The sequence below is a fragment of the Diadema antillarum genome, unplaced genomic scaffold (genome assembly GCF_040938485.1).
Source record: "Diadema antillarum isolate AM-2024a unplaced genomic scaffold, OU_Dant_1.0 seq00001508_RagTag, whole genome shotgun sequence".
Classification (NCBI taxonomy): domain Eukaryota; kingdom Metazoa; phylum Echinodermata; class Echinoidea; order Diadematoida; family Diadematidae; genus Diadema; species Diadema antillarum.
In genome coordinates, this window is record NW_027272242.1 from 599645 (window position 1) to 624760 (window position 25116).

At 38.0% G+C, this 25116-nt stretch overlaps 1 protein-coding gene across 2 annotated transcripts in view; it reads right to left on the bottom strand.

Moving 5' to 3' along the window:
- Positions 1-25116, bottom strand: part of LOC139710197 (casein kinase I-like) — a 91747-nt gene that overhangs the window by 29296 nt on the left and 37335 nt on the right. For both annotated transcript variants that reach the window (XM_071622128.1, XM_071622129.1), the window contains exon 4: positions 1987-2056. In XM_071622128.1, coding sequence (XP_071478229.1) covers positions 1987-2056 — 70 coding nt within the window. The remainder of the gene's footprint in view (positions 1-1986; positions 2057-25116) is intronic.

Genomic DNA, 25116 nt, shown 5'->3' on the forward strand with positions numbered 1-25116 from the left:
TGTCACATGGCTGCTGTATAACTGTAGCTGTTAGTTACAGCTGCTGCAAAAGCCATTATGATAAATGGCCCACTGACTACGAAATAGCAAATGCGTAAACAATTGGTCATTAACCCTGACTGTACTCAATTTGTCAACTGGTACAAATGGTATGGAAACCACTTGTTAATGAACAGAGATTACCTAATCCCCCTAATCCCTATTGTGTCACCATGGCCTTCCTGGTGGACTGAAGCACATCACTACACCTGAAAGGGCTTGCTAACTCTACAACTAACTTTAGGTCAAGTTTTGATCAAGGATTACTGAACGCTGATGTCGAAGTTTGGCAAGTTATGCTAAGTGGCCGAGCCCATATAAGGTTAAAGGGACGTGAACCACGGATTCGAGAGGGCGCTGTTGAATGGACCCATTCTCAAAGGCATAATTTACCATTTGCAGATGAAACAAAAACCCAGCATTAGTGCTTTAAAATAGTTCTAAAATGTGAGTTAGGGACAGGAACAACCACTGTAAAAATTTGAATCCATATAATCGATGTTAAGTATTGTTAAATACACAAAATGCGAACAATAGTTATAAGAAAAATGTTTCCAGACTAAACCATCTACAGTTATGGTTTATAGAGAAAATACTGGTATCTCCTTATCTTTTAGGCTTTATTGTGAAAATTTTATATGGTATGATGTCTTGTGATGCAACAGACCTACACATATGCATCAAATGTAATATCTTGACAATTTTTTAAATCACTGCTCCCAAAGGTAAACAGGACCTTTAAGTATCTATCATGTTTTGAACGTCCCAATAAATGCAATTCTACTCTGTATTGAAAATAATCAAAATAGTGTCACTCTCAGCTTGTTCTTGAATCCAAAGTCCATGTACCTTTAACAATATCTTTTCAATGATGCTTCTTGCTTACAACTACAGTAAAAACTAGAAATGTCGCTAAGGCGACTGGTATGCCTCCGCCATAATGCATGATTCTCCTGATAGGTCTATAGTACATGTAGACAATGTGTGATTACATTTTCACAAAATTGGCAAAATATTAAAATGACAAGTTTGTCACAAATATGTTGAATATTCACCTTCCTTGACCTACATTTGTAGGTTTAATTGGATGAATAGGAGAGCATGTATTTGGGTATTTAAGGACTTTAACTTGACTTTGACCCATTCATAAGTTTATAATGCATTGAGTAATTTTCAAGGTATGGAGAAAAAGTGCAATTTCTGTATTGAAAAGTTCACTGTTACCATTTTCCTCTGGCCTTTGACCCTAAAATTCATAGGATAATCACTGTCAGGCACAACATGCATAAATTATGTAGTAAGTTTCAAGATAACTTGAGCCACTTCTGAGATATGGAGGAAAAAGTTAGTTCAGCACTTTCCCTTGATCTTTGACCTTTTGACCTTTGAGGCAAACAAAAAAAAAAGAAGAAAAAAGAAAGTTTCCAGAGAATCTCCATTAGGTTATACATGCATACACCAAGTGTTAAAAAAAATATGATAATCCTGCTGGCATTGCATAAATATGAGGGAAATAGTAAAATTTCGAAGTGTTGCCCTTGACCTTTGACCCCTGACCTTTGACCAATGAACCCTAAATTCTCTAGATAATCACTGCCAGTCAGTACATGTATATATACTATGTTCCATTAAAGATACCTTGAACAATTTCCAAGATACGGAGAAAAAAGTGAAGTTTTAATATTTTTACTTGACCTTTTGACCTTTGACCTCATGACCCCAAACTTTCACCCCCTAATACACAAACGTGCCAAGTTTCATTGGGATACCTCAAAAGGTTTTTTAGTTACACTGTCCACAAAATTCATTACAGACGGAAGGACGGACGGACTCATGGACGGACGGACAACCCGAAAACATAATGCCTCCGGCACCACTTCGTGGCGGAGGCATAAAAAAAAATTATAAGACAGACGGGGAAAAAAAAAATTGGGCGATGTTCCTTACCTGCTTGACCCAGCATCTTGTAAAACCTGTACTCAAGATGGAGCTGTGGTGCCCTGGACCTCATTGGTTCCTGTGCAAATAATGAAAGAGAAAAAAAGAAGAAGAAAAGATAATAAAGCACTACTTAACCTGTGATACAGCTTTACATAAATAATTGTACAACCTCACGTAACTCTTTTGAACGGTGAACAAGAAGACAGCCTCCATCAGAAACTCAAAGAAAAAGAAAATCATATCATGCTGCAGAAGACTGCTGAGAAGTGTGAAATTGCTCTCCCAGGGGGGGAATCATGCACTCATCCTCGGGGGGGGGGGGGGGGGGGGGAACATGTAGCTCAAGATTATGATTTATAACAATCATCTTACAGACAGGAAGGTTTCACTCTTTTGAGGTATTGTCTGGTCTGCTTTATTTTTCTTTTTTGTACTGAATGCAGCTAATTGTTCAAAATGTAATGCTGAAATACTCCGAGATAGGTACATGGCGCCTGTCCCCTAGGGTAGTGTCATATGTGTAGTATCCTGAAAATGCCAAGGACCAGTGAACTCCTCGAACATCTTTGATTGATGTTATGCAGCAGACTGAATTAATCAGCTACGGCAGCCACGGTTGCCGTGCCAGACAGTGGCAGAAGAAACAGACGGAAGACTGAAGCTCAAATCACACTGGACGTATGGCTTCTGGGTTCCCCCATGCACGGACAGACAATGTTATTCTCCCAGGTACATGTCATAATGATGCATAAGGTGGTTTCAACTCGATGACCAAATCAGCGACATCCATTATCTCATATGTCTCATTACTACATGGTCACAGCACCACTGCTGATGAAACAAACAAGATTTCTCCAGTGCACCAAGCCGGAAAGCACTGAAAATGTCAAGTACTTGCTCTATGAAATGATACATTGTTTCCCTGGACAAATACATTGTACATTATGAACCTAACACCAATTAGTACACTAAACTCACTGTCAAGACTTTGCATTACAGATATCCATACGAAAATGACAGTAATCGGAGGGGTATCCTTTTCCATATTCCAACACATAATTTGGCAAATTCAACATATTATCAGCAGATATGCATCTCCCTGCTTATTGTCATTTCTTTTCTCTTTAATTTGATGTGTTGTTTAAGTCTGTGCTATACTTCATCCATTTAACAAGTGACCTTCAGGCACACGCTCCACTTTGACCTTTGATCTCTGATCTTGGGGGGGGGGGGGGGATAGCCAGCCTTAACTCTCTTGATTTTGTTGGGGGGGGGGGGGTGGGATGGTATCACTGATCCTGGCACTTGATCAAATATCTTGACTTGTTTTTGGAATAATTTCACGAGGGATATGGTATTACAATCTGACTCATGACCTTTGACCTGGAGATGTCTAAGACCATTGTTGGTCCCTAAAGTATCAATTGTCACATTCAGTCACACACCAATGTTCTTCATCTTTCTCAATGATTTTTTATCATTTTTTAAACTACTCCTAAAAGCTGAAGTTGTACATCTTCAGATGCTAATGTTTACATGTGCGTTTAACAAATTCCGTTGAACCATCAGTTAAGTTCTCTGTGAAAATTTGTTTTAGTATGGTACAGCTGTACCAGTTTTATCTAAATTCTTCAAACATTTCCTTCATTTAATAATACAGGATTCACCTTGCCTGTTGCTTCATGTGTATCTGAAGGCTGAAAGGCTGAACTGGAGTATCACCCTATAACAGCCTTTCCTATACCAGCGTGATTTGAATTTCCTGGTGTGTTTTTTTTTCCTGCATACCATAGCATTTCAAAATTTGGACATATCCTTGAACATTACAACCTTTGACCTTGGGACTAATCCAGTGTGTTTACCTCATTAAACACTACTGTACACACATATCCCAGATTTCAAATGTAGGAAGAGTGGGAGAGACGTAAAGATTTCATTCTGAAAAACTGCTATGTAAAATTGGTGTGAAATTAATGACAGTCATCGTTTACATAGTCTGACACGCCCTCATTACACGTGCATATAAACAGAGATGCCAGTTCCATCAGTAGGTAGGACAAACCAGGACAGTTATGTGAGTATGAGGCCATTTGACTGCTAATGATTAATTCATGAGGCTGAGTAGGCAATGTGAATTCATTAGGTGAGTAAGCTGTGCATTATTCATGGCCGCTTGACTCTCCCAATTTTCGAAACAAGTCCCCTGGACATAACATTATTGTTTTTCAGAGGATGGCAAAGATACTGTGCAGGGTTTGAAATTAGCGATGGTCCGCTGGCCATTGGCTACCCGAAATCACGTCAGACAAGCTAAAAATCATAAAATTCTGAAGTTACTAGTCCGTCTGGCTAGCCAAAATATTGCTTCAGTGTCAAAATTGATTCTAAGTAGTCCGCCTGGCTAGTTTAAAAAAAAGTGAAGTGCGACCCCTGCTGTGGACAAACCAGCACTCCTGACTGGCATACTGTAAACGCCGAATATTTCGTAAGAGTTTTATTTTCGCGAATTTCGCGAGCCAGGTGCTACTCATGAAATCAAAGACATGCGAAAATATTGACTCTGATCCCGATGTGAATGTGACGTACGCATGTACACTTCTCCATTTAGTACAGGACTCCATGATTGCAAATTTAACCACTCGCGAAATCGTTGGGAATTCCCGATTCGCGAAAATTTTGACTTGCGAAATATATGGCATATAGGGCCTACAGTATAATATGATGTCGGTTTCATTCAGTTATTTTCTTAAATTACAAAGTTTTATTGTACCGCATGTCTACAGAACATCACTACGCACGGATAGGTTGATACCTGGGTGTGTGAATACATACACATGCTAATGCAAATAATGGTATTGTAACCGTGCATATGGAGAAGATCATACATGAAAAGCATTGCTGAGATCACATCTCCATGTCAACAGTACTCATATACTGTATACGCCATATATTTCGCGAGTATAAATTTTCGCAAATCGGGAATTCCCGACGACTTCGTGAGTGGTTAAATTCGCGATCGTGGAGTCTTGTACTAAATGGAGAAGTGTACACGCGTGCGTCACATTCACATCGGGAGCAGAGTCAATGTTTTCGCGTGTCTTTAATTTCGCGAGTAGCACCTGACTCGCGAAATTCGCGAAAATAAAAACCTCGCGAAATATTCGGCGTATACAGTAGCCCATTTTACAGGACAATCTGTGCAGAAGATTAATTTTAAATGAAATATTTACTGAGTATACTTGGTATTTCAACAAAAGAACTGAATGAAACTTATGTTAAGTGTTTATGACACTTCACATACAAACAAAACATGTCAACATCCCCCTGTCTCACATGGCTCAGCAGAGTCAATCTGTCCATTTTTGTGTGTTGCGGCCATGAGAGTCTTGTATTAAATGTCCCTCTAGTGACTGCTACATTATGACGCTTTGCCCAGTGAGAGAAACTCATTAAAGACGTGCATGCAAAGAATAGTATTCCATCCTCAACATGAAGCCAAATGAATTTTCTGTCGGACGACACAAGTCCGTCCCTTGCTGCTTGAGATATTGTTTGGCATAGAAAGGAGAGATGAAATACGGGAAGGATAGATTTGATGAGGTTCTACCAATTTGAAAGATTAGTTTCTGATTCCATTGTGCCATATAAATGCTGGAGGTGAAATGGAGAATTATTCAGAATTACTTTTCCTGACATTTGTAAATATTTGGTGGTGACACTATCAGCAATTCACCTTTAACATTAATGCCACTCTTGGACTGTGAATTGACTTCTGCATTTTTTTTTATATCCTCTACAATATGAAATTTCTACAACTGTGGAAATCATTTTTGAAAAAAAAACAACAACTATGCTGTAATCTTTTAAAACATGTTAAATTGTTATGTCACAATGACCTAAAAAAACAAGATTGTTGCAAAATCATGTGTAGTGCAGGGAACTAAATACCCGCTTGGTTCAGCTTTTTGACATACCATGTGCATTAGTATGAAGTCGAATTGAAATATTCAGCAGTGAGTACTGTATACGCCATATTTTTTACAAGTCTAAATTTTTGTGAATCAGGAATTCCCAATGAATTCGCGAGTGGTTAAATTTGCGATCATGGAGTCCTGTACTGAATAGAGAAGTGTACACGCATACGTCGCATTCACATCCATCGGGATCAGAGTCAATGCGTGTCTATAATTTCGCGAATAGCACCTGACTCGCGAAATTCACGAAAATAAAAACCTCGCGAAATTTTCGGTGTATACAGTAATCACTCATATTTACAGCGCATAATATGTATGGGTCCTGCATGGAAATCAATGCCACATACATAGACAACCCAATCAACTGCATTCATTTCTTAGATGATGAATAGCATTTTTGTTTTATAATATGAAAATAGTCTACTGTAAAAGAAAACAAAAACAAAACAAAACAAAACCAAAAATCAAATAAACAAATAAACTTCATATATCATGAATGGAGGCCACCTCAGTTGGCATGACCTCATCAATGATCACTGCAAAACCAGAACCATACTAAAATGAAACAAAGAACTAAAGAACAGTGTGACTGAATGAGCCTTTCAGCATGCAAATACACAACCCCTCCCCCCCCCCCCCCCCCCCCACACACACACACAACAACACAAATACCAGTCTCCTGTGAACAATGTGTTCAAAACACTGACAGCTTGCATGAGTTTCAGCTATACATCATCAGTGCAGAGAAAGTATCCTTGGAGACCCAAATCCATCCCCTTGGCAGAGGAAAATCCATCAGTGGTGGTAACGCACCATAGGTGATGCACGAAGACCACATATAGGTCAAATTGCCCAGCAAGCACACAATGCTCTGTAGCCCTGGAACACACAGTAGTTGGGAGGTAATCACCTAATTATCCTTGGGATAACCCTTTACATGTACATTCATATAATGTAAATATACACACAGAGAAATACTCACACATAGACACACATAATACTCATTTATACACACTTACACTTTAATACTCACACCTCCCTGTTCACAGATAGTTATGTAACACTCATACACACACACACACACACAAACACACACACACACAAAAACATAACAACACAAACATCATACATGCATAATACTGACAGATAAACTATGTACACATACAAAATACCCATGGACATATTATGGTACTAAACAAACAAAAAAATAACAATAAACATGATGCTCACACACACAAATACCACAAGTGGATGATGCACACACACATAACACTAATACATACACACATTACACAAAGACATACTACACAAACACAGGCACATAACACTTCTACAATACTGTACAAACGGACATTTTTGTGTGAATAATTTTTTGAGATCAGCAGTTTCAAGTTCAGTAGAATCAAAGAGATGAACAATTTCATATAATACATATAAATGAGAAGCAAAAATATTAATTACTGATTTCATTTTTGTGCTAGTTTCATGTGACATGAATTTCTGCTCTTCCAGTACTTGTATACGTATACATACAATGTATCGTTCACACAAACAGTGTTACACATACATTCACACTCCTGCTTCTAGATATCATTCTTCTCTTCTCCCTCAATAAGTGAGGGAATTTATCCACAAGCGGAATATCAAAGCTTATTACCATTCTTGGCAATTGCTAGAATAAAATCCCTAAATGAAATCTTTCTACCACAAAACAGTAGTTTGTTTGTTTTAGTCAACCATTCAAGGTAGAAAAGTAGTTTCATTAACTTTATAGTATTGGGCATTGACAGACACACAGGGGCTACATTTCCATTTCAGACTGTATTTGTTCACAATTTTCAGCTTAAACTTCGCTCTATGACACCAGAGCAGAGGAAAGAGATATGAAATGGGTGCATTTTTCAAAAACGTCCAAATCAAGGTAAACAATAATGTGGACTACTGTAAAACATGATATATTCGCATTGTGAAATTTTCACGAATTAGAGCCCATGGCCTTTTTTCGCGTCATATAATTTTTACTAAGTGTCACTGGCATTTAATGCATATAGTGCAGACAGACAAAAACTTTCGCTTGCGCTTCACTTTCATGAATCTTGGCTCTCCCGAAATTCAAGAAATTAAAATGCACGCGGACATTCGTCGTTTTAAAGCATCACTGGCCATAGGCAGCTGACAATGCTGAGCAGCATTTCTTTTTTTCTCCCTTTTCTCTCATGTCTGTGCAAGTTTTGACTGCAAACCAGCCATATTACATATGACATTCGTATGCAATGATGCACCTCTGCAGTTAGCTGCATTTAATTGCTTCCTACAATGAATAACCTGACAACTACTTCCCATGATGCGTGACAAAGTGGTTTTAGTCAATCCCATCTGTTTCCTTAAATTCACTTTTTCTATTCTCTCAAATGTCATATACGTCATGTTGGTTCCTGTCGACGCCACCAAGTTTTGTTTTTCATTTTATAACAATCTGTTTGTTTATTCAAATTGTCAAAGTCAATGTGTTCTTTGGCAGTTTTTCCTAATTCTCACCACATTCTATTAGAAGACTGTTTATTTGGTAGTGACTATATAGCATGTGGCAAATCTATCAATGCTCTGAGGTATATGTGGTTGAATTAAAAACAAAGTCAAATACACAGGAAAAGACAAAAAATGGAATAAAAAAAGAAGAAGAATGTCTTCATACAAGTGAGGAAAGTCTGCACAACTTGAGGAGGGTCCTCTCTCTGATGACGATTTCTACCAATACCTAGGTACTTCTCTGGCACTTGCTTACGGTCTAAGAACTGAAGGTGTGGAGGGATCCACACACGTGTGAAAATGCATGATGCGCAGAACATTATTATGCAGGACATCTAGTCACCTCTTGACAGGACTGAGCCACCCAAAAGAAAGCCACAAATGTAATTCTCATGCTACTATAATACTAGAGTAAGAAATAAGCATAACAGCCCGATCCACTTCGTGCTCATGTGATCACTGCTTTCGGACTTGACACTCATATTCATTGCATCCATTCATGTTTACTTGAAATAGGTACATGTATATCATATAAACTCTTGATGTATTCAGCAGCAAGAAATAAGAACAGTATTCCTTACATTTCCTTTTGATTTCTTGGGATGCCCCAAGGTTTCTTCCAGGGGCCCGTTGCATAAAAGTTACAATTATGGTAACTTTGCCATCCAATGGTAACAACCATGGCAACAATACTCAACAGCCAATCAAAATCAAGAATTCCATGGAAGTTGCCTTTGGATAGCAAAGTTACCATAATTGTAACTTTTATGTAACAGGCCCCAGGTAACTATGATAATTTACTCTGCCAGATAATAATATCAAACTCACCCTGTGATCTGAATTGCCAAACGCCGACTGGTAAAACACACAAATTAATCCACTGCTTTCTTTTGAGAGCAAATGTTTTGAATTCTAAATAATGATGGTTATTTGATCCGAATTGATTTGATTTGATTGAGACTACTACAACGTCAACCCATCATGTGCCAGGGAAATTTTTATTGCAGTAATTATCACTTTATTATCACCAAACTGGCAATATTCCAGCATATCTTGCACTGGAGAAATATCAGATGGCACTAGTGAACTATAAATCAAATCTGCAGAGAATCAAAAGGAAAATTCACAAAAAATTGCCAATTTGAGACAAAGACATGAACTTTAGTCTTCTAAAATATAGTTACTAATTCAAGAGTCATTTATAAATCTTTGTAATAAAGAGGCTTTTGAAAATACTGTAACCGCAACAAACAATGACATCCATTATATAAGAACAATAAAGGCCTCCAATGAAAGAGATATACTCTTTTTGAATCATTTTAACTTTGTCAATCACCGACAATAAATATAAAGATTATAGGAAAAGATACTACATCAGACACATGAAATGAGTGGTATCTGGCATTTCATAGGCAAAGAAAGCCTCATAACTGAAGGTTCTCATCATTTTTTTGTTGTTGACAAAAACCTATTAATCATTTTTTTTTTTTTTTTTTACAAAGCCAATTTCCATAACACTCTCAGTTATGAGGACCATCAACTGCAAATATTGATGAAATTCATAAACTCTCAACAGAGATCAAAACACAAAAATGAAATAATATACTCTCAAGAAAGCGGCTTTGATGGTCTTCATCTTGGTAAACAGAAAGGCACAAAAAACTTTCATGGATTTAATTTGCTCTTTGCAATGACACATATACATATTTATATACCTGTGCATTTCTAATTAATTTTTTTTTTTTTTTTTTTAAATAGATAAGATTTCATAAAAGTGCATCTGAGAGGAGGTGTTTACATTGTATGTAGCTTCCACATATCTGGGTAACTATGTACTGTTCAAGTTTCTCTTTGCCTAACCCATCACTTATTTGAAGGATTTTTTCCCCTTCTTTTTCCTCTCCATTACCAACTCTCGGCTTATTAGTAATGCAAGGAATGTGCAGCAAAGTGTTCTGTCAATGAATAACATACAATGTACTTAAATTGTTCAACACATGTTCTCTTCATCCCTGTAATTAAAAAATTGATTGACTGATCAACACAAATAACCACTACAAAGCCTGCACGTAATCAGTGATAAATTATTGCGAAAGCATGCATTAACTTGTGAGCATGTCATCCAGAGTTCAATTGAGCTACCTGGGCGACATCGCGAAGCCTAACTCAAAATGGCAACCCTCTCAAAAAAAAAAAAAAAAAAAAAGAGAGAAAGAGAGGGAGAGAGAATGAAAGGCACTAATGAGTTAAACTACAACCACAAATACTTGATGTGAAGTGCAGCACATGCTGCAATGTGACAAAACTTTGTCAAGCTGCTTTCTTCAGAGTTAATGAGCCTGGATGGATTCTGTTCATGCCAGTTCCCTGATAGGGAAGGGGAAAGTCCCACCCCTTCTCTACATGTTTTGACTTGATCTCTGTTTAAAGCCTAGACACCTGGGTGATTATTGTTGGGGGTGATGGGGTATTCACAAGGTCAAAGTTCAAGGGTAAAGGGGCCTTTGGGTAGGGAGACAGACTTTGAAGCAACAAAATTTGTGCTTGGAGGACAATACTCGGGTAACTCCCCAGTATTCTTTCCGTTCCAGCTTGCCTTTTAACAGATACATTTCCTGACAATTCTTCAGTCTAATTATGTGATTAGCTTGCTAGTGTGCATGATCGCAATTACAACTTTACAAGCTTATATCTTAGTTATGATGTTTTAATAATGCACTTAGAGATCTTCAAGAAGATTATGGGCCCTGTGTAGCCATGTTCACACTGGTAGCTGTTTAGAGCTATGGAAAAGCTTAGGTTTGTTCACACACAAGAGATCTATTCTATCCATTAGTAATCATATCACTCTCTGAACCAAGTATAAAACGAACATTTGGCAATTTCCAACAGAATGAAGTTCAGTCACTAAAAGTTTATAAGGGTCTAATTACAGCGTTTGAGAAGCTAGGAATAAGCTTTACTGGTATCTTATAAACTAGCTAGCAAACTGGCATGCTACCCAGTGGTATGATCCGTCTCTTGGCTGCTAGTTAATAGGCAGGCAAGGCACTGATACACACCCGCAGTTCACTGTCTGACTATGGCTTGCTGAACTGACCCCTCAGTGCCTGAGCTCACACCTGATGCAAATTAGCTTGAGACTGGGCTACCACAGTGGGGTTCACTGCTTCGTGTGGTGTTGCTAAGGGGTGACTGACATTGGCTTCATGTCAGAAGAAAGGCTGATGTTATAAACACTAATACTTTAAAAAAGGGTACTCTATTTTTAGCTGTGAGAAGAGGGGTTCACCAGCCAGGAAGCTTGCGCCTGTCTTTCACAATACAGCTGCGATGCTGGAATCATTTATGGCCTTGCAGTGGCAACTTACGAATACAAGCAATTACCCAGCTAACCTTATTTGAAATACTGAGATTGTGTGCGTGGGTAAGAGACATATTGTATCACAGCAGTTGGAGGTTACCCATGTTTACAAGTCGTGGTTGAAGTAGTAAATAGCAACATAGAATTTTACAGATTAGCTCAGCGAGAAACCCTTTCTTCAGGTAGGATTGAGCATCTAACATAGTTTTCACTTCACATCCCATACAAAAAAATAAGGAGGTCAAATTCATTTACTGTATATGATAGCGGTGTACAAGCGACGAGTTCAAAACATTTTCGCGTGATGTTAAATTCGCGGTTCAACCTGAAAGCGCGAAAAGCGCGAAAATTAAACCACCGCGAAAGAAACCACTTTTACAGTAGTCCACAAGCAAATGGCTTATCCATATAAACAAATCAAATCACATTTTGTTTTTTGTTTTTATTGAAGAAAGAAGTTAAGCACCTGAATGACATTTGATTGTGTGTCTTTAATCAAAGCTTGATCCTCACTAAAAATACACTGAAAAAGGCAATAATAAAGAAGACAACCTCTCTTTTTTTAAAGCACAACTACAGGCTGTACGTAAAAGCTGTTCATATACAGGTGATCACGTATCTCAAATCAAATTGATATCAAAGTCACACATATTTTTATATAAAGATTTGATTAGGCATGTCATAAGTGATATACCATCATATTACAGGTTATGGTGTTGTGTAGCGGTATCTCATGTTCACAAGAGTTACTCACTGCTATCATGACGGCCAAATTCAAGCGATCCAAATGCCAATTCATTGCTGTTATAATGTGTTAATAGTAATTAAAACAATAATAACAATAAATGTTTTCATCATGCTTTCAAGAGCTATTACTATCACTCCAGACAATTATTCAGACAGAGATAATTTTAATCCACAAACTCAGCCCCTCTGTAGACTGACAGAGCATACATATTGTAGTGCAGTGGTACTGGTGCTGCTGCTGAGTACTGCTAATGAGCTGCACATACTCTACATGCACTGCCTATGCCGCCAGTATGACAATAAGGCATTTTTAGCATTAAATACTGTTTGCCATTATTATGAGAGAGAAAAAGAATACATGAAATTACAGGATTTCATGGGATTTGATATACAAGTATTAGCATTAATACATTGTTGTGTCAAGATCTTTAACACAACAATCTTCTTGCATAAAGCACTGATAACTGCTTCACCATTTAATTTATTTGTAACCCATGATACAGAACTGAGAAAAAAAAAAATCAACAAAATGGCTGATTCTTAGTTGGTACTCCAGGGTACCAAATATGTCACATCATTTGCATGGCGCACCTTCCTCCAGCAAATATTCTTGCATGCACGTAATTTAGTGCCGCTCCTGTTGTCATATACTACTTGTTGCAAACAGGTACAGGAAAATAAATAGGGTGTGCTCGATCAAGATGATGAATTGCAGGTAACACAAAAGAGAGAAACATACATTGAAAATGCAAACAGGTATCATTGTGAGTATGGCTGCTGGGCAAAGTCAGTGCATTAACTTTGGGAAGCCATCCCACCACATACTACAAAGTTTCAATTTATATCAATTTCTCATGTGAAGGTGAAAATCCTGTCGTATGGCTCGGATGATCAGTCTATGATCAGTCTACAAGCACACACAGACAATGTTTATAAATAACCTATTATCAAAATTCAAAACATTTGCTCACAAAAGAATAAGGAAACAAACATACTTCAAACTCTGCTGTTAACAATCTACAAGTGTATGAATGTCAGATCACAGAGTACATTGTTTTCAGAAAGTGTGGGCTGTTTTATTCATTGATAGGCAATCATCCAACCATCTCACCATGGGATTCATATAATACAGCATCACAATGTACCAACCATACGGTGATTCAAAGCAATATTTTGTTTTTATCTTCATTTGTGTATTTTTTGTTCTCTTTTCTCGCACATACAATGTACATGAACATTTGAATATCTGCAACAAAAGTTCGTAAGGTTCAGTGCCCGAGAGAAGTTCTATAACAATACATTTTTTTTTTTGTCATAATGTCAGGTGGTAATGATAGGGTATGAGTGTATAAAAGGGTCTAGACTACAAGGTTATTTCATCTGACACGGACTGAAAGGATCCAAATAGTAAGACACATTGTTCATTGGAAATCCACAAGCAATGCCAAGTTTAGTTCCATTCACAACCTACACATTTGACACACAAACAGTGGGTAGGTATACGTGATCTGCAAGTTTGCAGGTATCCATAAAATCTAAAATGTATGAGATGTGGGGTAAATCAAACATTTTGAATGCAATGTCGCCAGGTTCCAAGTTCCTAATAAAAACGATGCTCTTTTTTTTTTTTCTTTTTTTTTAAAACACCTGGGATTTCACTTGTACAGGAAGTTCTGGTTGAAGTGTTGTTTGAGAGCCATACTTACCACCGACATTCTAACAGTGGTACCATCGTAACAAAAGCCAAGGTCTATTTGATAATTGACTGGCTTTTTGTTTTTGCATCACTGCTTATTTTGCAAATACCTTGGTGCCAAGGGAAACTCCCCTGTCAGAGCCAAGATATTTGGCACAAACAACCCCCCCCCCCCCACCCCCACCCAAAAAAAAAAAGAAAGGAAAAGAAAGAAACTCCCCCTACAAATCTCACTTTTTTACCATTATTTTAAATTAAAGCTTGGGGAAATGGTGAAACTATGGATCAAATGAGTACTGTGGGGCCTTGTGTGATTTTCATTCAAAGGGACCGTTTCTGCATAGCACCGTGTTTGAGAGTTTCTAACTCTGATCAGAGTCTTATTTAAACTGAAACCCTTTTAGACAAAGGGTCTATTGAAAAAGTATCCTAGCATCATATTGGTAAGCCACAATGAAATGTATCCCACAACAATACCAAATTCTATATTCATAAGACATGAGGATATACGATGTGTTGATATGAGGATATTTAGACACAATGTCTCGATATATAAGATACTGACATGACAGCATGAGGCCCTGGGCACTGTCTTGTTTCATGAGAAGCTCGTGAAATTGTAGGAGTATGTCCCTTGTGCAGTACAAACTTTGCATGGGCTTTGTGCATTGTGTTTCTACATTCATTAGATTCATTTGGCAGTTCGTAAAAAAAGCCCTGCCTACTTACGGGTTAACGACATATGGATATTACAGTATTCAGACACAAATAGTATGAATATTTGTTGTATATTCATTCAATGAATCAATATACTGCCACTCACACACATACAAATATCCCATATGCATACAAAAACTCCTCAGGTCTGAAAGGGGGCCTACACATACTATCATGATTGCTATCTTTACATGCAACTTGACCTAGGCCAATGGAGTCACAGCGGACGGGTGCAATTAACTTGCTGTTTTCATTTTGATGTGACCTCGCTTTTCTCTTCAATGAACACGCTTCGCACGAAAACCACTTGGAAAGTGTCTCAGCAAAACTGCTGCAACTTTACTATTAATTCATATTTTTTGATAATTCAAAAGATTTAAAGTGAGGTTTTTACTTTTCATAGCCATTATGGTTATAAATGAAAAGTAAAAACCTCACTTTAACCTGCCATTGTGTTACCTTGTTTAAATAACGACGATAAAATATTCCAAAATGGAGCAGAACTTCACTTTCAAAACGGAAAATAATTGTCAGACCCCGTTGATAAAATTTCACATTTTGACTTCGTGAACAACAAAAAACTTACAAGTATGCTACTAAGAATGTATTTCTTTATGGAACTCCAAAATATCACATTCGAGAAGTCATGCGTCCGGATATGTCTGGAAATAATTGAAAGAGGTGCACTTTCTACCTTTGTTCCGAGCACGAAATTTCATAGTCTTTCCCACACGGGAAGACAGGGTACAGTCCGACGTACCCACATCTTTGTGGCGCTCACATCACCTGTACTCTAATCGTAACTCGTACTGGGAACTCGTAGTTGTATTGTTAGTGCAGTAAAATCTACATTAAGTCTGAATAATCCAATGTCATGAATTTACAAGTGGTATCGTAGCTGGTAAATAGGCCTATTCACATTTTTTCTTCTTTCTTTAGGCCAGTTCTGATAAAGTAAGTGCTTGTTTATGAGGTGGCGAAGTCCCCTGCTACTTATCGACACCCCACGGCCCACTCTCATGTACAGCACCATGTACTAGGCATCCGCAGCAGCCACTCGCATCGCACAGTAACAGTATGCATTGACCAGTCAGCTCGCTGGATCGGTGCAGCTTGGGAAAGTCCATTCATTGCGCAAGCGCAAATCAGTTTTTCTTAGAATATGACGTCATTATTCCCGTTTGCTGCTCCCTCACAATTTGAGATTTCTGACAAAACACCTCATTTATTTTCACTTGTAACTTCAAAAAATAGGTCTTCGGCAAAGTGAACAGCACTCTGCTAACGTCCGCACATTTCTTATGAATATGTATGTTAAGTTTCATGAATATTAAGTGGTGCGACCAGATGTGTCTGGAAATAATTGGAGGGTAGTTTTCCGAGACAGCGAAACATGAAATGTTGAATAACTTAAAAGATACTTAATCATTTCTCATGATTTTTCGTATGTGGATAGAAATCATCATTTTACATTAATACTGAAAGTTTGAACGATTTTGGTTAGTGTATAGCGGAGATACAATGAGAAGGTGAAATTTTTGTGAAAATGAGAACGCCCGATTCGTTTGAAAATTCAAAACATTTTGTGGGTTTCGGGGGAGTTATTATAGTCGTCCGCTGCGACTAAATGCTATCACAGGCAGGAATATATACAAACAGTACATATGTATTTAACTCAGCCATAAGAAGGAGGTTATGTAATCATCAGCATTGGGTTTGTCTGTTTGCAAAATAACAGAATAAGTTAACACTAGATAAAAAAAAAAGTTAACGCGAGATACAAGATACAAGATACTTCAATGGTCTACAAGTCTTGTTTGAATACTGTAAAAGTGGAAATTTTCGCGGTGTTGAAATTTTCGCGCATTTCGCGCTACCAGAAACTAGCGCGAAAATAAAAGCAAGTGAATATTTTTACTTGCCACATGTTCCTGTAGTTTACTAGTTGATGTCTTGGTTCCAAGTAATTAAAAACATGCAAAACTCTTCTTGCCTGGCCGAGCGCGAGTAATTAGTCGCGCGAAAATATCCACTTTTACAGTATTGTTATTCTGACAAATACTGTACACTCAAGATATTTTGTGGTGTGGAAATTTCACAAAAGTTTCTGCTTTGATGCCTCAATAACAAACAAACAAGCAAAAAAAAAAAAAAAAACACCACCCCACATAAATATATAATATTTTTTTTTGCAGATATAATACATATGTATGTGCAGAAATAGCTCGCTTTTGAAAAGGAAAAGTTAAAAATGGCATGACGCAAAAAAGTGACTGTACCGAAATTCTCCACTTGCAGTATTACAAAATAGAAAAAAAATCAGTGAAGGAAGTGACTTGGTTATTAAAGTACTATCATTATCATCACCATGGAACTGAGATTTGGTCAGGAATCCGTAAAGCGGACTGCTGGCTTCACTTACACTGAAATGGGCTTGAGTAATAATGTCACTGTTTATTATGTAGCACAAATAGTAAATGAAATTGCAGTGCAACCCAGCGATCTCCCCTTCACATAAGGGCGGGTACGCATTGGATAGGTGATTTTTATACCCTTTGAAAGATCTTTTCTGAGGAAAATATGCACAGCACTTTGGTCATCAATTCAAGGGCAAGCATACCAGTAGCACATTCATAAGTCTGTGTCTGTGAATGTTTATAATGCACAGAGCTGGGGCAATATTGTACATCTGTGACAGTATGCAGCACTAAGGTTGTTGACTGCTTTTGTTATGAAGTATAGACCGATCCAACCTGTCAGCAAAATCTGCCAGGACTGTGGTGTCCCCATGCGCACATGCACATGTATGATAATATAATGCGATCAGCTCACACCCAGCGCGATGTACACCTGTACATCATGCATTCAACACACGTGTGCACACTAGGGATACTGCAGTACAGTGGGCTCCCTTTAAAGTCCTTGGGACCAGCAGTTTTCTTTCGTTATATCGAACTTTTGTTATAACCAAACAAATAAACAATAAAATACATAGACTGGATAATGTTGCGGCCTTAATTTTCACTACGTTGTAACAGGAATTTCGTTATAACTGAGTTTGTTACCACGGGAGGGCACTGTAATGGCGGATTTTCTGCCAGGTCAAATCGGTCCACAGATCATGAAAAAATATATCACTGGTACAGCAGGACCCAGTGGCTCGCAGGGGACTTCAGAGAGAAACATTAGCTGGATATAAGATATGGCGAAAGGTCAATATGATAAATTGTTTGATTGAATTCCTGTTTGTTCATTGAAAGCTGGAGCAGAAGCTCCCTCATGTAAAAAAATAATAATAATAAAAAAAAAACAAATAAAAATGAGGAAACAATATCTGACCTTGTCTCACTTGCAGACAAAGTATGGAAATTGAGGTCTATTTCAATTGAGTCCAGACTATTTCATCATAAGATCCAATGCAATTCTTGAGGAATGCACGAGTCGTCATCAGGAAATACAATCAGTCATCGAAGAATCCATGACACTGTTTTGTAATTCTGCAGTACAATTATTGCATCTGCCAGCACATTCATGACCACGAAGTAAGATAACTGAGTACACAAGCTGTCCTGACAGCATGAAGAACAAGCATTTGGAACTGACCCTATATGAGTTGACAAACCCCCCCCCCCCCCGAAGTAACCTTGTAGAGTCATGCCACTGCAAATTGCATCATGCACAGGACACAAGCCAGCTGCTTGAAGTGTGATACATGTACCCATTCTCAAGCAACATTACCTTGCAGTTCTTTCCAGTACAAAGAATTGCACTGTGACAGATTTAGCAGCTTGTTTAATATATGGGTACATCACATGATGAGTGTATACGCTGAATATTTCGTGAGGTTTTTATTTTTCGCGAATTTCGCGAGTCAGGTGCTATTGGCGAAATTAAAAACACACGAAAATATTGACTCTGATCCCGATGTAGATGTGACGTACGCATGTACATTTCTCCGTTCAGTACAGGACTCCATGATTGCGAATTTAACCACTCGCGAAATCGTTGGGAATTCCCAATTCGTGAAAAATTTAGACTCGCGAAATATATGGCGTATACAGTACCCTATAAATTGTATGTATGCAGAGGCACATGGCATCTTTCTCTTTTGTTGAAGGCACTGCAATGCCATTTTATGTTCAGTAAAACTAAAACCATATATTCTCTCAAAACCATGATGACACCATTACATCTGACAGTCTGCCTTGGACATACATGTATGAGGACGCAGATTACTGAAAATCTTTATGAATAAACAGTGAACTATTACACTCACACAAGAACATTGTCAGGCATATTGTTGCATTCTTTGTAAACTACAACAGTAGATACAGGTTTGGAACAGACAGACTTTGTGGCAGCTAACATACCTCATGAATATTGTAATTATCGGTTACCAGGGTGGTCCACGAGGGGTTTTAGCATGTCGCTGCAACATGCTAAAATTCTTGTGCAACATCCTAAAAAGCCAGCAACATGCTATGCAACATCCTCAAGAATTTGCAACAAGCTCAAAGTAAAAGTATTCAAAAATGTGCAAAACATGTGCATAACATAAGAAACATCAAACTACCAGGTACTTTAGATATTTGTGTGCAAAACATGAGAGAGAACATTGAATGTAAGCAGCACAAAGAGAGATAAGCAGCAAAATATTGCGTACTACGTACTCATCGTGTGCGCTCCGCGCATATTCAATTTCTGCAATATTCTCAGATTCTGAGCTTGCAACATGCCAAAATTTCAAGTTGTGGACGACCCTGGGTTACAGCTCGTTATTCCGAAGGTTTGTTATTCCGAAGGCTCTTTATTCCTAAGATTCATTATTCCGAAGGTTCATTGTTCCGAATTTCATTTTCGGATTAACCAATCTTCGGAATAACGAACCTTCGGAATAACGCCACAAATTTTTGGATTAACGAACCCTTTTTCATTTTCGGATTAACGAACCTCTAGGTATAGGGAATTGCGTGTTTCGGATTAACGACCCTTCGGAATAACGACCCTTCGGAATAGCGAACCTTTGGAATAACGAACAGCACCCATTATCATATATTTGACTTTTCACCGCAGTACGTCACTGCTACAGAATATCAAACGTCTTCATCTTTGGGCCACTAAAAATGTGCTAAAGGATGTGTTTACCTTCAACTATCCTAACCCCCAAACTTCTATGAAGCCCTATCATCACACTTTATCTGAAACCTACCTGTCAAAAGAACAACAAAATAGGGATATCCTGGTTCAACACTTAGACAATATGTTGAGTATTTTTTGCTATAAGCTGTATTACACTGTTCTAGTCAAAATAAATACAACAGTATCTGATCAATGATACTGATTTATAAATACAGGTAAAAATGATACAGATGTAGTTGGGTAAACACTCCACAAGAATACAAATGGATAACAAAGGCATGAAAGAAATAGTGTGCACTGAGGTAATGTGTTATCAGGCCAGTAGCTATAAATCAAGATTTCATTATACAATATATTACAAGAACCATGGTGGCAAGAGCAACATTTTTACAGTAATTTCTATGAGCATAAACATCACTGAATCGCAAACACATGAGATATCCTGAAATTTGATGGTGTTTAGTCTTTGTTTTTTTTTCCACTACTCATTTGGACCCTATTTGGTATAAGATTGTGGTACTCTTTATGTTCAGTCAGCATCAAAAAAGTATTATAACTCCAAATGACACAAATCTACGCATGGCATGCTTAATACCTTGCCGCTCCTTATGCTTATGCTTGTCGTCGTCAATGCCTTGAATCTGAATGGAAAAGACTACACTGACAGACTAAAGCCATGCTATCATCTTCGATACAGATTGATGAACAGTTGCAAATCTCTAACCATCCGGCCTCTCATTGTCCTCGGCGAGGGGAAAAAAAAAAAAGAAGGCTGGGTGTACTTGGACTTTGGTCAATTGCTCCAGGGTAAGATCTCGTCTCTGAAAGATGATGGCACAGACTTAATTGCATGTGTGGTAATCTGGTTCTGCCAACCAATGGGTGTGTCTACCTCCAGCAGGTGCCACGGGTACGGAGGCCACAGACGCAAATAAATATCAAAAAGAGGCAGAGCAAATAATGACTGGTGATTTCGAAGCCAATCCCACGGTGCATTTCCACCCGCCAGAAACGGCACATTTCCTTAGTTGATGGTTACGACATCTTGCAGTTTTTTTTCTTCAACTGCAGAGAGATCTCTCACAATGTATACCACTAACCATGTCATGTTAGCCTTTTATCTATTCATTAAACCCTTCCAATCTCAAGGGCAAGACTGTGGTGCAAGATAGCAAGGGCACCTTAAGGTAGTAGTCATGAAAGGGTTACCAGTAATAAACCAGAACTATAGAGGTAGACTTGTGAGAGCACTGTGGACTTTATGCACGATAAATATTCCTCCCTATCTGTGCACAGGAGGACGAGCTACAACACATAAATTGACTGCCAGAGATCCTTCCAATTAACTCGCCTATAAAAGAGAAACATTTTGGTATTTCATGCAAGTGGGACTGGCCCAAAACACTCTGTGGGCAAAAACTGATGCTCACAGTCAGTACAATCAGCATCTATAGACAAAATATAGCAAAGCAAGAATGCACAACATGACTGAAACAATATTTAACCTTCTCTCTTTATTTGGAAAACTATCCTCAGAGGGCTAGACCCAGAAAAAAAACTGGTGACATTCAAAGATCTTTTAGGAGGAACAGCTAACATAACAATTTCCTTTCAAACTCTTCGCAAACAAGTTTGCATGTCTACATTGTAAATATATTTTTATAGTCCTCTGGAAACGTCCTAGACAAGCTGAGAACAGCAAAAGCTTGTGCTTTCATGCTCAACATGAGAGATTATAAATCTGGTACGTGTCCACAAAGAAATTTGACAAAGAGCCTGCTTCAGAACAAAGTTGGAACAGCATGATGCAGAAAATACTTTTGTGATGAAAAATAACACTAGTATCACATTTGTGCAAGTAATGTTTGGCATTGCATGTTTCTTAAAAAAAAACAAAAAAACACCTAACTTCTGTTGAATGTTGTGATTCCCTATTATCAAAACTACATGAGAGCTTGTGCAATTTATACAATTTTGAATGCACAAGGTCTGTTACGATTTTTCTGTATATAGGAATTTAGAGTTATAAAAAGCAGTTGTAATTACTAACCACATTTACAGGCATTTGTCAAATGCAATAAGCCATAATTTTTGACTCCTTAAGAAATTGCATCATGTACAGTACTTGCAGATAATTTGTACTGTGCTTACATTAGAATATTGCATAATTGTAGGGTATCAGATTATTCCATAGATAGTAAATTAATCCTGAAGAGCACCAAAAAGGATCAAATTATACTGACATATATAAGCATAATGACTGTTGACACTTAACACTGAAGCTACTGCATCTTTGAAATATATGCATCACAATTAGAAAAGATATTATCTCCATAATACCAAACACAAGTTACTTCCAATAAGATTATCACAGTACACTAGATACAGGCAATGAATTCTTCCTCACAGAATATTGGGGTTCCGACAAGAAAGGGAAGGAGGGAAGGAAAGCAAAAAATATGTTAAAGGGTGTGTACAGTTCTGGTCGAGGTGAGGATTAAGCTTTTAATGTTTTGCAAGATATTCAGAAACCACTCTATGAGATGTCAGAGAGCACGCAATTTTAAGGGGTATCAAAAGTTTATTTGATAAAAATCCATTTTGAAATGGCTGAGATATCCAAAAACAAGGTGAAACAAAGAGGTCCTAATAAAAGGCGTGGCCTGTCGCCTTTTATTATTATCACTTTTTGGGATAACTCAGCCATTTGAAAGCCAATTTTCATCAAATAAACGTTGAATCCTTCTTGAAATTACATGCTCTTTCATATTTCATAAGAGGTTTCTCATTATCTCACTGAGGAATGTTCAAAACATGAATCACCACCTCAACCAGTACTGTACAGCCCCTTTAAAATATACCAGCACACTTGGTTTTGACCCATTATGGAAGGACTATGGGAGAGATACGATAATACATGGGAGAGAGGCACTCTTTCACTAAATCAGCACAGCTGCCTGCCCTTTCTTCTGATTCGACTCAGGGTTAATCATGGCGCTGCTACCTGTCAGTTGGCTGAATACACTGTCAACGTTTCCGTCTCACACCTGAATTCCCAAACTCTCGGTCCCTTTCCACTCCACTCCCCTACCCCCCTCCCCCCTTTAGGTAGAGCTGATCTCCTGTCTAGCCTCACTGCGCACTTGGCATACGACAGAATATTAGTGTATAGTGCTACAGCAGAGGAGTAGGGCCTACTTCCTACTTCCATAGATCTGTATTTCCTTCCCTTCATCACTATACAAGTCGTCACAGACAGTGTGATCCTAGATGTGGAGTCCCATCATGATATTCACATACCTAGGGCCTATATGTACACACTGCATACTGCAAATATTTTGCGAGGTTTTTATTTTTGCGAGTCAGGTGCTATTCGCGAAATTAAAGACACACAAAAATAATGACTAAGCTCCCGATATGAATGTGACGCACATTTCTCCATTCATTCAGTACAGTACTCCAAAATCAAGAATTTAACCACTCGCAAAATCATCGGGAATTCCCGATTCGCAAAAATTTAGACTATTAGCTAAATATATGGCACATACAGTACCTGCTTTAGTCGTAGCAACCCTTGAGGCATCACATGGACCTATACATTTGACCTTGACTAACACTGGAACAGCTGTAAGTATGTATGTGAACATCAGTCAGAACACGCACAAAGTCTATGTCAATGACTTTGACACAAAGCTGTGTGCACATTAGTACCCTTGATTGTACAGTGGGTATTGACATCCACAACATCGCAGTGACATATACTGTAGCCATACAAAGTGACTGATGTCTATACCAGTCTAACCTTTATGTATGTTGCTGATTGTAATCTCATAAACCCATCCTCCTCCCAATCACTTCTAAAAGAGCTCCATAAACTGATATATCTGAGTCTAACTTTACCAGCCTCACCTCACACAATTGACAATTTTCTTTCATAATCTATCTATCTATCTATGGATCTATCTATCTATCTATCTAATCTAACTATCTATCTATCTATCTATACCTATCTATCTATCTATCTATCTATCTATCTATCTATCTATCTATCTGTATAATATATAAACCTCAGTACCAAAATGGCAATCTGCATGTTGTACCTGGTACCTTATTGTACTTTCATATCCTCCCTTTTGTTCAGTGGAAAAAAATAGTGATGATACTAAAGTAGAAAAAGTAAAATTACAAGGAGGTGGCACTGCATGGTTGATCATTCAAGACAAATTTCAGCTGGTTTCTCCTGATGTGCAATTCCATTATGAGACCGATACTGGGGAGATGAGTCTGTGAATCTCTTTGACCTCATCATAGGCCGTTTGTTTGCCACACATTACATAGCACCCCGAAACCAGCAACTATGTAAATCTGACAATATCTGCTCAGCGTTATTGGCAATGATCTACTGCTGACTTACATACATGCCAAGCTAAATATATCTTGATACTAAGCTGCAAAAATGATCAACAAAATAACAAAACAAAAACAAAAAACCCACAAAAGACCCACGTAAAACATATCCTTGAGGAAAAAGAGAGTAGCCTGGGTTCCCGGGCACTAAGCCACAGAAATACAGATATTGAAGCATTGTAGCTAGGCCGAACTGTAGGCACATGTTCATACATTCAAGGGGCCCCTACAAACAACTCTTTGATGCTGACATGTAAATAATTGATGAACGGGTTGGTGAGAAATCAATAGTGGTCCTCACTGTTGTACCCTACAACATAACACAGGGCTAGTCTTGATAACTAGGATACTTTGTGATGAGAAAGAGGGTGCAATATATCCAAACATATCACATCAGATTGATAAAAGTTCATGTGAAGAGCTGACAGAGAAGTGGACCATATACCAAAATAAGAACTCTTTCCATTATTCCAATAAATACAAATTCATCTTTGAGATGATGGTGTACTGTGATGAATAAAGTGATACATATTGACCCACTAGCCAACTTGTTATCACTGGAA